Genomic DNA, 14,609 nt, shown 5'->3' with positions numbered 1-14,609 from the left:
GATCCTGACAAGACTAATTTATGACTATGGTTTCTTGACCTTAGTCTGTTACCTCTGGATGAGGTATAGTACCTCTGTGGCTACAGGACCCTCAGGTGCGCCACATCATTTGTAACCAACACACTGCCATCATGTGGTTGGATGACAACATGCCATGCTAAGGACATTTTTTTTTTTGGGGGCCATTAGAGGGGGGGACCTTTTACACCTAATTGTTTATACTGTAGTGGACATCTTGGCACCTGTGGGGTGGCAGTTGAAGGAGAACTATGCTGTGCCACCCCCTTCATCAGTGTAGCAGGAGGCACTCTATTTGGTCAGTGCTCTCTCATAGTAGTGCAGGAATGTACAGTGTTTTTGGGATAAGGAAGCTCTCATCCAAACCCACACCACTATGCCGGCAGTAGTGACGGAATGGCTGCTGCACATGAACCGGTGTTGGCTCAGTGCTCCTAGTTCACAAGCCATGGCCAGATGCACCCTCTGCTCACGTTGATATGTCGTTCCTGATTTCATTCCATGCTCATGAAAATGGCTTGGTAGAATTGGGAATGCATTTTTTTTTTTTTTTAATTAAATGTTAAATATTCTTCACCTCTAGCTTCTGAAGTGCTTCCTCTGCTTTTGCTCTATTAAATGGAAGCGGATTTGCCCCCCCTGAGACGGTGCTGCTTGTTGAATGTGTTTTCATGCAATTTTATAAATGGTTTTCTGGCTGTTAGTCAATTGCATTAGCTACCTGTTAATCTTTATCCACACCCAAGTATGGTACGTCCAGCTTTGATGTACTTAAAAAAATAAATACATAAAAAAATTAATTAAATAACAGATTAGTTGCATTAACCCCTTAGTGACCGTCAATACGCCTTTTAACTGACCTGAGATATAAGAGAATAGCCTCCCCATACAGGTAACAATCCAGCATCTGTCGGTTGTGCACTATAGCTGACAACTTGCTGCATCAGCCACGATCAGTGTTTGCATCTTCCAAATCTGTTTAACCCCTTAGATGCTGCTGTCAGTAGTGACTACATCATTATAAATGGTTAACAGAGTGTGGGGGCTCCCTCTTTATCCCAATTGGTGGTCTCAGATCATGATTGTGTGGTCCTGGTGTTTGCCATGGCAATTCATGACCAAATAGCGGCCTTAGAGTCTGTCGGCTGTTGTAACCTGTTCAGAAGTTAGCGGCAGTTAAGTGGTAAAAATACACATTTTCATTTTTCTCATGCCACTTTGCATTAATTCCTGAAAATCACCCGAAGGGTTAACAAACTACCTGACTGCAGTTTTCAATATGTCAGGGGGTGCTGTTTTTAAAATCGTATCACTTGTGGGGGTTTCCCTATATATAGGACCCCCAAATTCACTTCAAACATGGATAGGTCCCTAAAAAAATACATTTTGTTAATTTCCTTGAAAAAAATTTAAATTGTTGCTACATTTTTAAACCTCCTAAAATGCTAACAAAATAAAATAACATTTTGCAAATGGTGCTGATGTAAAGCCGACATGTGGGAAATGTTATTTATTAATGTTTTGCTGTGGTATGATTATCGGGATTAAAGGGATAATCATTGAAAGTTTGAAAATTCCTAATCTTTTAACATTTTTTTCAAATGTCTGATATTTTTTATAAATAAACACAAAACATATGAACCTAAATTTACCATTATCATAAAGTATAATGTGTCACGAAAAAACAATCTCAAAATCACTGGACTTTGTTGAAGCATTCCAGAGTTATTACCACATAATGTGACACTGGTCAGATTTCAAAAATTTGGCTCTGTCACTAAGGGGTTAAACATGTTATGTTTAGGTTCAAAATGTACAGTATGAATAAGGCCTAATCTATGCTGAATGGAAGTGTTGAAACCACTTGGTCCTGAGTGAGGTTCAGATTCACCACATTTCTAGTAAATCTTTGTTTTTCCCTCCCAGAGAACCAGAATGGACGGTCTCAGACTTCTGACGCTTGTGTTGGTGGTGGGTAACCTCAGACCAGGACATGCTAGGAGTTACTTAAGTCACCGGTTTAATGGAGTGAAGGTTCCTCCAACAACTAAAGGGGATCCAGGGAATCCGCTATTCCTCACTCCTTATCTGGACAGTGGGAAGATCGATGAAGGTGAGGAACAATTGTCTTTCCTTGAGTTCCCGTTCCCCATGTTTAGTACTTGTGTTTTTGGAGGCATCAGTTAAGCAGAATGGGAGGAAACTCTGAATTTCTTGACTACCGTTTTTTTCAGGCTATAAGACGCACCCAGGTTTGAGGTGGAAAATGGGGGAAAAATATTTGAAGCAAAAAAATGTGGTAAAATTGAATAACATACTATATGTGGTGGTATTATATATCCCCTTTCTGACCTTAGACATACTATCCCGTCGAGGTGCCCTGGGCCTTTCTGACCCTCGACGGGACAGTACGTCATAGCGATCGGCTGTGCTCACGGGGGGGGGGGGCGCGGCCGATCGCGGCCGGGTGTCAGCTGCCTATCGCAGCTGACATTCGGAGCTATGTGCCAGGAGCGGTCACAGACCGCCCCTGCACACCGCGATCAAACATGATCACGGTGTGCCGGGGGTATAGGGAAGCATCGCGCAGGGAGGGGGCTCCCTGCGGGCTTCCCTGAGACGCCCGCAGCAACGCGATGTGATCGCGTTGCTGCGAGGGTCTCTTACCTCTCCTTCCTCGCTGCAGGCCCGGATCCAAGATGGCTGCAGCATCCGGTCCTGCAGGGAGGGAGGTGCCTTCAGAGCGCCTGCTCAGAGCAGTCACTGTGAAGCCTGCAGCTGTGCATCTCAGATCGCTGATCTGACACACTGCACAGCAAAGTGTCAGTTCAGCGATCTTAGGGCTTGTTTTCACTTGCGAGGAACACGTCCGTGTCTCGCATGTGGAAACTAAGCTCTGGTGCCGGCACTCCGGAACGGAGCGTGCGGCTGCATGTGTTGCTATGCGCCCGCATGCTCCGCTCCGGAGTGCCGGCACCAGAGCTTTGTTTCCACATCCGAGACACGGACGTGTTCCTCGCAAGCGAAAACAAGCCCTTACACTAGAACATGATGCCCCCCCTGGGGCAATGTTATAGTGTAAAAAAAAAAAAAATTGTTCCTATAAATACATTTCTTTATCTAAATAAAAAAAAGTACACATTTAGTATCGCCGCGTCTGTAACGACCCCACCTATAAAACTATATCACTAGTTAACCCCTTCAGTGAACACCGTAAAAAAAGAGGCAAAAAAAGCTTTATTCTCATACTGCCAAACAAAAAGTGGAATAACACGCGATCAAAAAGACTGATATAAATAACCATGGTACCGCTAAAAACGTCATCTTGTCCAGCAAAAAAACGAGCCGCCATACCGCATCATCAGCGAAAAAATAAAGTTATAGTACTCAGAATAAAGAGATGCAAAAATATTTTTTTCTATAAAATAGTTTTTATCGTATAAAAGCGCCAAAACATAAAAAAAATATAAATGAGGTATTGCTGTAATCGTACTGACCCGAAGAATAAAACTGCTTTATCAATTTTAACAAACGCGGAACGGTATAAACGCCTCCCCCAAAAGAAGTTCATGAATAGCTGGTTTTCGGTCATTCTGCCTCGCAAAAATCGGAATTAAATGCGATCAAAAAATGTCACGTGCCCGAAAATGTTACCAATAAAAACGTCAACTCGTCCCGCAAAAAACAAGACCTCACATGACTCTGTGGACTCAAATATGGAAAAATTATAGCCCTCAATGTGGTAACGCAAAAAATTATTTTTTGCAATAAAAAGCGTCTTTCAGTGTGTGACGGCTGCCAATCATAAAAATTTGCTAAAGAAAACCCGCTATAAAAGTAACTCACACCCCCCTTCATCACCCCCTTAGTTAGGGAAAAATAAAAAAAATGTTTGCCATAATATGGCAAAATAACCACTTATTACCTGATAAATTCCCTGCAGCTGCTCTGTTGCTTCCTGGTGGTCTTTGCTGTGCAGCAGTGATAGCAGCATATGGCACAGTACCACTGCAGCCAGTCTGTTTTTTGCTAAAATGTTGCAAGAACTGAGGTGTGCATTCCAGGCAATGGTCTGCAGTACATGTATACAATTTTAACAAGTCACAATTGATGGATTAACCAAAAACTAGAAATCCGAAAAGCCCATCTGCCCACAATGACTTATAAAAGGTGGAAATGGGGGGGAAAACACCAAAAACTAGACAAAGGCGCAAATGCAACAAATTTTGTGGCCAAATGTTTTTTTTTTCATGAAGGCCAGGAGTCCAAATTAAAGTAACTGGTACTGAAAGACCTTAATCACTTTTTTTTTTTTTTTTTTTTGGCAGACCACAGAAGCAAGATCTAGTAAGGGACCTTCCTACAAATCCTGTCTTTCAAGGCAGCCACCATGTAATGTGCCACCCCACCCCTCCTCATTCATGTATACCACTATGAATGGCAATCGATGTAAATCTGAATAACACCAGGTCTCATAGGTTTTTTTATCTGTATTATTTGCTTGACATGTAGTAATTTTTATTTCAGCTCGGGAGTTGAGCCTTGTAGGAGAACTGCCAGGAGCAAATGTGAAAAGTTACTCAGGATACCTCACCGTGAACAAGACCTATGACAGCAACCTCTTCTTCTGGTTTGTCCCTGCACAGGTAGGAATGGAATCTGCCTTCTCTATTTTGACTCCTGCATTTCTTCCACTTCTAAGTTTTCTTGCCAATGAAGCCCCAGCTACAAAATGCTATAGAACTCCATGGTGTATGTGGCCATGGGACAGGTATTGTCGAAACGCAGGCATTGGATTATTCAGCTCGCTCCCCTGTATATCGCCTCCCTAGACAATCACTGGAAAATTAGACCATTGATAGGACTTCAAAAATTATTATTATTTTTTTTTGGGGGGGGGTTGCTAATCTGTTTTTATGACTCTGTAGAGGATTACAGTGGTATATGTAGGATGTTTGCAACAACCCACTCCTTACACAGGTTGTGCAATTGTCATGTAACCAGTAATTTCATATGCGACTTGCACACTAGGGCCACCATTACTGCATGCATACGTCACCAGGACCACCATTACTACATGCATACTTCACCAGAACCACCATTACTACATGCATGCATCACTAGGACCACCATTACTACATGCATGCATGCATCACTAGGACCACCATTACTACTATCTTTTCTGGCCTTGTGCAGCACATCCCTCACACAAAGCCCTTAAAAATAGCACTGTCATTATAATGCCCCTGAATAAATAATTGCTGCTCATTGTGTTCCCTGCTCAAAATGACATACACTCCACATTACCCTCTCCTTGCCATGCTGGAGCCCATCTTCACTGTCCTCGGTGTCCCCCCTATACTGCTCAGCATCTACTGCACTCACTCATCACCTCCCCACCCCTTCTCAACATACTGTCTCTTCCTTTGCTGGGGCATCACACTATTCCCCCCCCACACTACCTCCCCCCAGTCTCTATTCTGTGCCCCTCACATGTTTCTCATCCTATATGGTCTCCTGACACTCTCCCCCTCTCCATACTGTCTGCACTCATTCCCCAACACTCTCCATCCAGTCATAAAAGGGGGAGAGGGAACAGGGGAGTTGGCTCACCGTAACACGTTTCAGCTAGCGTGCCTCTCCATACTGTCTGTGCACGTCCCTCTCCCCTCCCCCTCTCTCCATTCAATGTACTCTCATTTCTTCTCCCTTGCCCTAATTACTTTAAATCTTCACTGTCTTCAGCTCCAGTGGAGCACTTGCCACACAACTCCTTCCACCTGTGCAGTGCCGAGGAGAGACGCCATCTGTGTGGTCACATAGAAAAAGAATTGGATACACGTCACTCCGTACTCAAGTAGGTGCTCGGAGAAGGATACCACTCCCTCAATACATAATATCAATTCCAGCACTCATATGATATGCAAAAAAAGTTTATTCAAGTGAAGCAATCCCAAAATTCATAACGTTTCGGTCTTGCATTTAGACCTTCATCAGACGGCTAGGATCAAAAAAGAAAATGGAGAAACCAGTGCATCAGTACATGCCTTCCACACATTAAGATACAAAAAACGGTAATTAATCTTACCGATAATTGTATTTCCAGGAATCCATCCTGACAGCACCATGGAGGACGTCCTTCTTATACACAGTGGGACAGAAAACACGAGAGTTTAAAAGGACCCTCCCCCTTCCACCCTTCAGTGGTTTTCCAAAGTAACACATCTGGATGGATGCAAACAGAAAAATTTATTTTGAACATAACAAGATTAACATCAATGTTACTTCACATAAGTATGATACATGTTTACATTAGGGAGGGAACTATCCGTGCTGTCAGGATGGATTCCTGGAAATACAATTATCGGTAAGATTAATTACCGTTTTCCAGGTCACCACCTGACAGCACCATGGAGAAGTACCAAAGGAAACTTCCTAGACCTAGGGTGGGACTACCGCCTGAAGCACTTTCCTGCCAAAGGCTAACTGAGAAGAAACTACATCTAATTTGTAGTGTTTTGAAAAGGTGCTAATGTTAGACCAAGATGCTGCATTACAAATCTGATCTACTGAGGCCCCCCCTTTTTCGGCCCAAGATGTGGCCATAGCCCTAGATGAATGAGCCTTAAGGCTATCTGGAGGATCTTTTCCCTGTATCTGATAGGCCGTGGAAATAGTGGATCTAATCCACCTGGCAATAGTGGATTTTGATGCCTTTTTTCCCCTATTAGGACCCCCGTACAGGACAAAGAGATTACTATCTTGTCTCCAGGCCCTAGTCATGTCCAAGTATTTCAGTATCGTCTCCCTGACATCTAAGTTATGGAAGAAGGCTTCTTTTTGGTTTTTAGGAGATTGGCAAAAAGACGGAAGAACGACCTCTTGGTTAATATTTGACACTGAAGCTACTTTGGGAAGAAACCCTGGGTCAAGCCTCAAAACCATCCTATCATCAAATATCTGTAGATAGGGGTTTTTGATGGAAAAGGCCTGAAGCTCCCCCAATCTTTTGGCTGATGTAATGGCTACTAAAAACACTGCTTTTAGGGACAGATTAGCGATATTTATATCCTTGTTTCTATCAAAGGGCTCTTTGCATAGAACGTTAAGGACTAAATTTAGGTCCCACGGGGGCACAGACTTTCTGATTGGAGGCTTCAGCCTCGAGACTGCTCTAGAAGAACGAGCGATCCAAGGGTGGGCGGCAAGGGAAGAGTCATAAAATACACTGAGGGCTGCGATTTGAACCCTCAAGGTACTTGGTTTGAGCCCGATCTTAAATCCCTGCTGTAGGAAATCAAGAATCTTGGGTATGTTAGGGTGATCAACATCGATTGTTGTGTCTCCACAAAAACTGCAGAATTTTCTCCAGGTTCTGAGGTATATTGCTGAAGTCACCGGTTTCCTACTTGCTTGTAGAATCGAAATTACTCCTTCTGAAAGGCCTTTTGCCCTTAGGATCTGCCGCTCAGGATCCAAGCTGTTAACCGCAACTTTCCTGGGTTCTGATGGAAGATCGGACCCTGAGAAAGCAAGTCCCCCCTGACTGGAAGATCGTAAGGACTGTCCACTGCCAGCTTCTTCAGAAGGGGAAACCAGCTCCTTCCGGCCCAGAAGGGTACCACCAGGATCACCCGAGCTCTGTCCTCGCAAATTTTCCTGAGTACCCTTGGTATTAATGCGAGAGGGGGAAAGGCATATAGCAGACCCGAGCTCCACGACTGAGAAAGGGCATCCACCGCTGCTGGATTTTCCTGAGGATTTAGGGAGAAGAAGGTCTTTATTTTTGTATTTCTTCTGGTCGCAAAAAGATCCACGGACGGGGTTCCCCAGTGCTGACACAGGGTATCGAAAATTTCGCTGTTTAGTTCCCACTCTATGGGTGATAGTTTTTCTCTGCTCAGAAAATCCGCAACCTGGTTCTTTGAGCCTTCTAAGTGGACTGCTGAAATTGAAAGTACCGAACTTTCTGCCCACTCGAAGATCTGATCCGCCAGACGTTGCAATTTCGGATGTCTCGGGCCCCCTTGATGGCGAAGAAAAGCTACCGCCGTCGTATTGTCCGGTAATATCTTCAGATGTTTGTTCTTTAACAGGGACCGGGCTGCACACAGAACCTTCCAAACCGCCTGAAGCTCTCTGTGGTTTGAGGAATTGTTGCTCTCTTCCGAATTCCACTGTCCTTGGTAATATCTTCCGAGTACCTGGCCGCCCCAACCTTGTTGACTTGCATCCGTGGTTACCGTGACTGCTGGGGTCTGGATCCATGGGACCCCCACCTGAAGGTTCTCTGACACCATCCACCATCGTAGGGACCTTCTGACTCGACAGGATAGGACAAACTGTCTGTCCAACGAAGACTGTCTTCTGTCCCATGTTGTTAGAACCGCTCTCTGCAATTGACGAGAATGGCATTGGCTCCAGCTGACACATGGGATACAGGCTGTCATCAGGCCTAGGATCTTCATTGCATCTCGTATTGTCACCCGAGTTCTTGCAAACTGTCGAACCTTCTTCACCAAATCCAACCGCCTTCTGTCTGGAAGAAAAGACTTCCTGATGTCTGAGTCTAGTATTACCCCCAGAAACTGTCGTCTTGATTTTGGGGTTAAGTGTGATTTCTTCCAGTTTACCACCCAACCTAGTTTCTGCAGTGTGGAGATCACTAACTGAGAATCGATCTTGAGTTGGGATACTGAGTCTGCCACTAACAGGAAATCGTCTAGATATGGTATTATAATGATACCTTGTTTCCTTAGAAAAGACACTATCTCTATTATGAGTTTTGTAAAAACTCTTGGAGCTGATGCTAGACCAAACGGAAGGCAACGGAACTGATAGTGTAAGACTGAACCGTCTTTCTCTATCGCAAATCTTAGGTATTTTTGATGTTGCAAAGAAATTGGAACGTGATAGTATGCACTTTTTAGATCCAAAGTGCACATTACCACGTTCTTCCCCAATAGGGGAATTGTGGAGCGAATGGACTCCATCTTGAATCTTTTGTACGATAGCCATTTGTTTAGTGGCTTGAGGTTTATGATAGTTTGGGATTCTCCTGATGGTTTTATTATAGAAAAAAGACCCGAGTAGTGACCTGTTCCCCTTTGGTGAGGAGGTACAGGAGTTATTGCCTCCATCCGGAGGAGATCCTGAATGTCTGACCAAATTGGGGAGACTGAAGAGAGACGGGCGTTGGAGATGAAAAATCTTTCTGGGGGACGAGATATGAACTCTATCCTGTAGCCCAGAGATATAACCTGAAGGACCCACGGATTTGAGGTAATTTTTTCCCATTCCCGCAGGTAATTCAACAACCGACCCCCTATTCTGGTGGCGTCACTTTCTCCGGAACTCAGATCTAGGGTTTGAGGGACCTGGATCTCTATTTCGGTTCTTATTATCCCCCCCTTTCTGGTAACTCCATCTCCCTTGTTTACCTTTACCCCTATAGTCTGATCTCTGACTATAATAATAGGGTCTACGAAAGGGCTGGAATTTTTTCTTTTTCTCTTCTGGAAACCCCTTCTTTTCATCAGAAGTTTTTTCCAAAATGTCATCTAATACAGGGCCAAAAACCCGGCCACCCGAAAAGGGAATGGAACATAGTTTGTTCTTAGAAGGAACATCCCCCGACCAGCTTTTTAACCAAATAGCCCTACGGGCTGCATTAGATAGCGATTGCCCTCTGGCTGAGAACCTGACCGATTCTGCCGTAGCATCTGCTAGAAAACCTGTGGCTAGTTTAAGTAAGGGAATAGCACTAATGATAGACTCCCTAGAAGTTTTGGCTGACAATTGATCCTTTAAATCATCAACCCACAGATGCATAGCTCTCGCCACGGATGTCGCCGCAATATTTGTGCGGATCACCGCGGCCGAACTTTCCCAAGTTTTTTTTAAGGAGACCATCTGCCTTTCTGTCCATGGGCTCCTTTAAGTTTGAGGAGTCCTCAAATGGTATGGCAGTTTTCTTAGACACTTTCGCTAGTGGGATGTCAATCTTTGGTACATCTTCCCAGTCCTTGACCTCTTCATGGTCAAAGGGAAGACGGAGCCTAAAGTCTCTCGGTATTGATATCCTCTTCTCTGCCTCCTCCCACTCTTCCAAAATCATTGAGCTGCGGGAAGAGGTGAAGGAGGGGTCAAAAGCTGCAAATTCTGAGCAAAGCCGAGACTGAACCCGGACTTACCGAATATGTGCGTTAACTGGAAAGACTTTTGAAGTCTGTGACCGCAGTCCCCCGAACATCTCGTCCTGCACGGAAAGAGAGGTTGAAGGTTCCTCAACCTGCATAGTCTGTCTGACCACTCCCAGTAGTTCGTCAATATCATTGGAAGAAAAAAGATACTTTTTCCCCTTCTGAGGGGAATCTTTACACACTTCTTCCTCTTCCTCTATGTCAGATTCTGATTGACTGTTCTCAGAAGATGAATCTGACTCTCTCTGCCTCTTCCTAGACCTGGGTAAATCCTGGACCTCAGGCTGGAACTGCTGGGCGGCAGATAGGTTAGATATAGAAGCCTGCACTTCTTCTCTAACCATAGCTCTCATGCTTGTTATTAGAGAGGCTTGTTCCTCTCCTACAATGCGGGCGGTGCAGGGCTCGCACAGAGGCTTCTGACACAAGGCATTAAGTTTTGTGGCACATATAGGACATCTCCTGGTTTTACCCGTCTTCTTATCCCCAGATGAAGGACGCCCCTGGAATATATAAAGGGACCACCACTAGTACCTTTAATAGGACTATACGGAGCGCACCTTTAAATGAGGACTCACGTGTGCAAGGGAATCCTGCTTCCCCGTAGCCTCTACACTGACCGCTGGTATGGAGCCTGGATCCATTATAGCTGCGGTGTCTAGCGCTATACTCCTCTTACCTTTTATCCTTCGCTTGTGTCCCGGTGCTCCTACAGGAGCGATGAGGAGAGCCGCCCCCCTGCTGCCGCCGTGACCCGGAAGTGACGCGGCAGCGGTAAACCGGAAGTCCAAAGCACGCTTACCGCCGACTCCTCTGAACACATGGAGTCCGGAGCGCTCTGCCGTACCTGCCCCTCCTCCGGACTGTCTGCCAAGGGACCTCCCTGCAGAGATCCACGCAGGTACGCTTGGCGTAGCCATCCGAGGTCGAGAGCCCCCACCAGGGGGAAGTGACCTTTTAGCCAGGAGCAGCGCTACACCGGCGTCGCTGAGGGACCCAATCAATTGGGTGTCGGCGATACAGAGTTTCGGCCATGGGAAGGAAGAGGCTGAGCCCCCCCGATCCGCACGCTCTGTAGGGACAACGATCTCTCGTCGTTCCTATCCACAGTGGGACAGGAAAAACACTGGAGGGTGGAAGGGGGAGGGTCCTTTTAAACTCTCGTGTTTCCTGTCCCACTGTGTATAAGAAGGACGTCCTCCATGGTGCTGTCAGGTGGTGACCTGGAAAACTTTTTTTTCCAGGACGTCCCTACTGACAGCACCACCAGGAGGTTGTCCTTCGTATCTTTGATGGGGACAGGAACACAGAAGAGGTTTAAATAGCCCCTCCTCACCTCCACCCTTCAGTGTTTTCCCTGTCCCTATCAGGGACAGACGCAGGAGAGTTCTTCAGAAGATTTACCTGGACATTAGGGAGCAGAGGATCCCAAAGGCGGTCCTTGCTCTGGGTGAGGGCTCTGGACCATGGGGGGGGGGGGGGTCCTGATGGAGGGACTCTGGCAGGATCGCAGCAAACCATGGAGGTCCCTCATGTGATTCCAGTAGAGCTTTGCGCTCCTGTCAGCTGCCTCATCCCTTCATCAAAAGGGCTCTGAGGCAGCAGCTACTGCAGCGGTGCCGGCAAGTTCCGGGCCTGGGCTCCATGTGCCATGATCGGCAGCGTTCCCTTGAACTTTCCGGCTCCGGCAGCAGCTCCCAGGACTTCCGTCACTTGCGTCGGAGGGGGCGCGCTGGGGGATCTCTTCCGGGGGCGCGATCAGCTGGATCCAGCGTCGCTGGCATTTCCGGCTTCTGGTGGCCCAATATGGCGCCGGAATGAAGGGGAGAGCCCAGGACATGAGGACGCCGAAAGTACAGAGTCCAGGGCCGGTCTGCATGCGTTCCGGAGGACGCATGCGCAGTACGCCTGGGACCTTCAATCACCAGAAAACTGCAGCAGCTGAGCTCAGAAGGAGGACGGTTTAGATGATTTGAAGACAGGTGAGGTAAACTAGTTACACACGGTCAGTTGACAGCCCATTTGACCAGTAGTCATGGAGGGTGCTAACCGTCAAGACATGCAGTCCTCAGAGCTCGCCCCTGAACATGTAAGTGATAAATAGTGGGGTTTATTTGGGCTAGTCGGATACAAACGACAGGGCCCTCTTATATGTCTATTGCAGGATAAAGAAGCTCCCAAGCGTACAACAGCGGTGACTTAGCGCAAGACTATTAGATGTCCCTTATGCTCAAGCAGACTGCCAGAAGGACATTCTAAACAAACTGTGATGGCTGTATGTCAGGAATACTCAAAGAAGAGCAGAGGTCCTTTCTAGACAGCATTAGAACTATGATCAGAGAAGAGGTACAAACTACGGTATCATCTGATATCAGCTGAATCCCCCCCGCCCTGAAAGACCCAGGTGGGAGCAGGATATTTCCTCAGGAGACGTCTCAATTCACTCTATTTCAGACTCTGCAGAGGGCAAGGGTCCGTCAACTTTATTCCCAGAAGAGAGGAAGAGATATCGGTTCTCTTCCAAAAACACGGACATACTCCTGCAGGCTGTTAGAAACACCATGAAGGTGGAAGAAGCCACAGAACCGCTAACGGTTCAGGATGAAATGTTCGGTGGGCTTAGAGCTTGCAGAAACCGAGTATTCCCAGTAAATCACCACATAACGGAGATTCTGGAAGAGTGGGAGGACGTGGGGAAACTCATAATCCCAAGAGATTTTAAACAGTCTTCTATTTGACCCAGATGAGACCAAGATATAGGAATCCGTGCCAAAAGTGGATATACCAGTAGCTAAAGTCTCTAAGAAGACAGCCATACCGTTCGAAGATTCGTCTGGTCTCAAAGACCCTATGGACAAGAGATCTCCTTAAAAAGGCCTGGGAGGCATCGTCCGCCATCATGAAGGCTAATATTGCAGCCACCTCGGTGGCCAGATCAATTTTTCTATGGGTAGAGCAATTAGAATACCAGATCAACAATAAAATCCCTAGAGAGGAGAACCTAAAGTCATTACCATTACTGAAGATGGCAATGGATTTTATGGCTGACGCCTCAGCAGAATCAGTTAGTTTTGCAGCAAGGAACATTGCCTTATCTAATGCAGCAAGGCGGGCTCTATGGCTCAGGTCGTGGTCCAGGGACACACAATCAAAGATCAAACTGTTCAATACCATTCTCCGGCCTCCATGTATTTGGACCTGTATTGGACGAGCTGCTTGAAAAAGCAGCAGACAAAAAAAAAGGCTTTCCGGAAGAGAAACCAGAGTACGCCATCCTTTCGTAGGACTCGTTCCCATCTCAGACAGGACTATAGAGGGAAGGGGAAAGGTGGACGATGGAGCTACCCGAAAGGGGGTAGAGGTACCTTCCAGGTTCAGAAACCAAGAACCAACAGACAATGATGCCAGGACAGTAGGTGGAAGACTCCAATACTACTTACAGGGCTGGCAAGAAATCACTCAGAATTCATGGATCCTGTTGTGAATTCTGTGGCAGAGCTCCCTCCTGTGGTCACAAGTGGTACTTCGGCTGATTCTCTCTGTGAGCTTCTGTTGGTGGAGGAAAGTGGTATTGTGGCTTGAGTTTCCTACCTCAGGTGATGTGGTGAGGTCGTTAGGTACTGCTCTACTTAACTCCACCTAATGCTTTGATCCTGGCTTCCTGTCAATGTTCCAGTGTTGGACTTGTTTTTCCCTGGATCATTCCTGTGGCCTGCTGCTCTGCATAGCTAAGTTCTTCTTTGCTATTTGTTTGCTATTTTTTCTGTCCAGCTTGTCTAATTGTTTTACTGGAAGCTCTGGGACGCAAAGGGTGTACCTCCGTGCCGTTAGTTCGGTACGGAGGGTCTTTTTGCCCCCTTTGCGTGGTTTCCTTTAGGGTTTTGTGTAGACCGCAAAGTTATCTTTCCTATCCTCGCTCTGTTAAGAAAGTCGGGCCTCACGTTGCTGTATCTATTTCATCCCTACGTTTGTCTTTTCATCTTACTCACAGTCATTATATGTGGGGGGCTGCCTTTTCCTTTGGGGTATTTCTCTGAGGCAAGGTAGGCTTATTTTCTATCTTCAGGCTAGTTAGTTTCTCAGGCTGTGCCGAGTTGCATAGGCAGAGTTAGGCGCAATCCACGGCTGCCTCTAGTGTTTGGAGAGGATTAGGGATTGCGGTCTGCAGAGTTCCCACGTCTCAGAGCTCGTTCTATGATTTTGGGTTATTGTCAGATCACTGTATGTGCTCTGACCGCTATGTCCATTGTGGTACTGAATTGCCTATCATAACAGTACAGGAAGCCAAAAGTACTAATGATTCTCAATAGAGGGAAAAAAGAAGTTCTGAGACCATTTTTTTTTTCTTTGCACTGTGTTTTGCCTTTTTTTCCCCTAGACATTTGGGTG

At 46.1% G+C, this 14,609-nt stretch overlaps 1 protein-coding gene across 4 annotated transcripts in view; it reads left to right on the top strand.

The window, feature by feature from the left end:
• Positions 1–14,609, top strand: part of LOC138642037 (probable serine carboxypeptidase CPVL) — a 133,473-nt gene that overhangs the window by 31,738 nt on the left and 87,126 nt on the right. For all 4 annotated transcript variants that reach the window (XM_069729930.1, XM_069729932.1, XM_069729933.1 and 1 more), the window contains exons 2-3: positions 1,945–2,131; positions 4,546–4,664. In XM_069729930.1, coding sequence (XP_069586031.1) covers positions 1,945–2,131; positions 4,546–4,664 — 306 coding nt within the window. The remainder of the gene's footprint in view (positions 1–1,944; positions 2,132–4,545; positions 4,665–14,609) is intronic.

The sequence above is a fragment of the Ranitomeya imitator genome, chromosome 6, assembly GCF_032444005.1.
Source record: "Ranitomeya imitator isolate aRanImi1 chromosome 6, aRanImi1.pri, whole genome shotgun sequence".
NCBI classification, from domain to species: Eukaryota; Metazoa; Chordata; class Amphibia; order Anura; family Dendrobatidae; genus Ranitomeya; species Ranitomeya imitator.
This window is presented reverse-complemented; position numbering and strand designations above follow the sequence as displayed.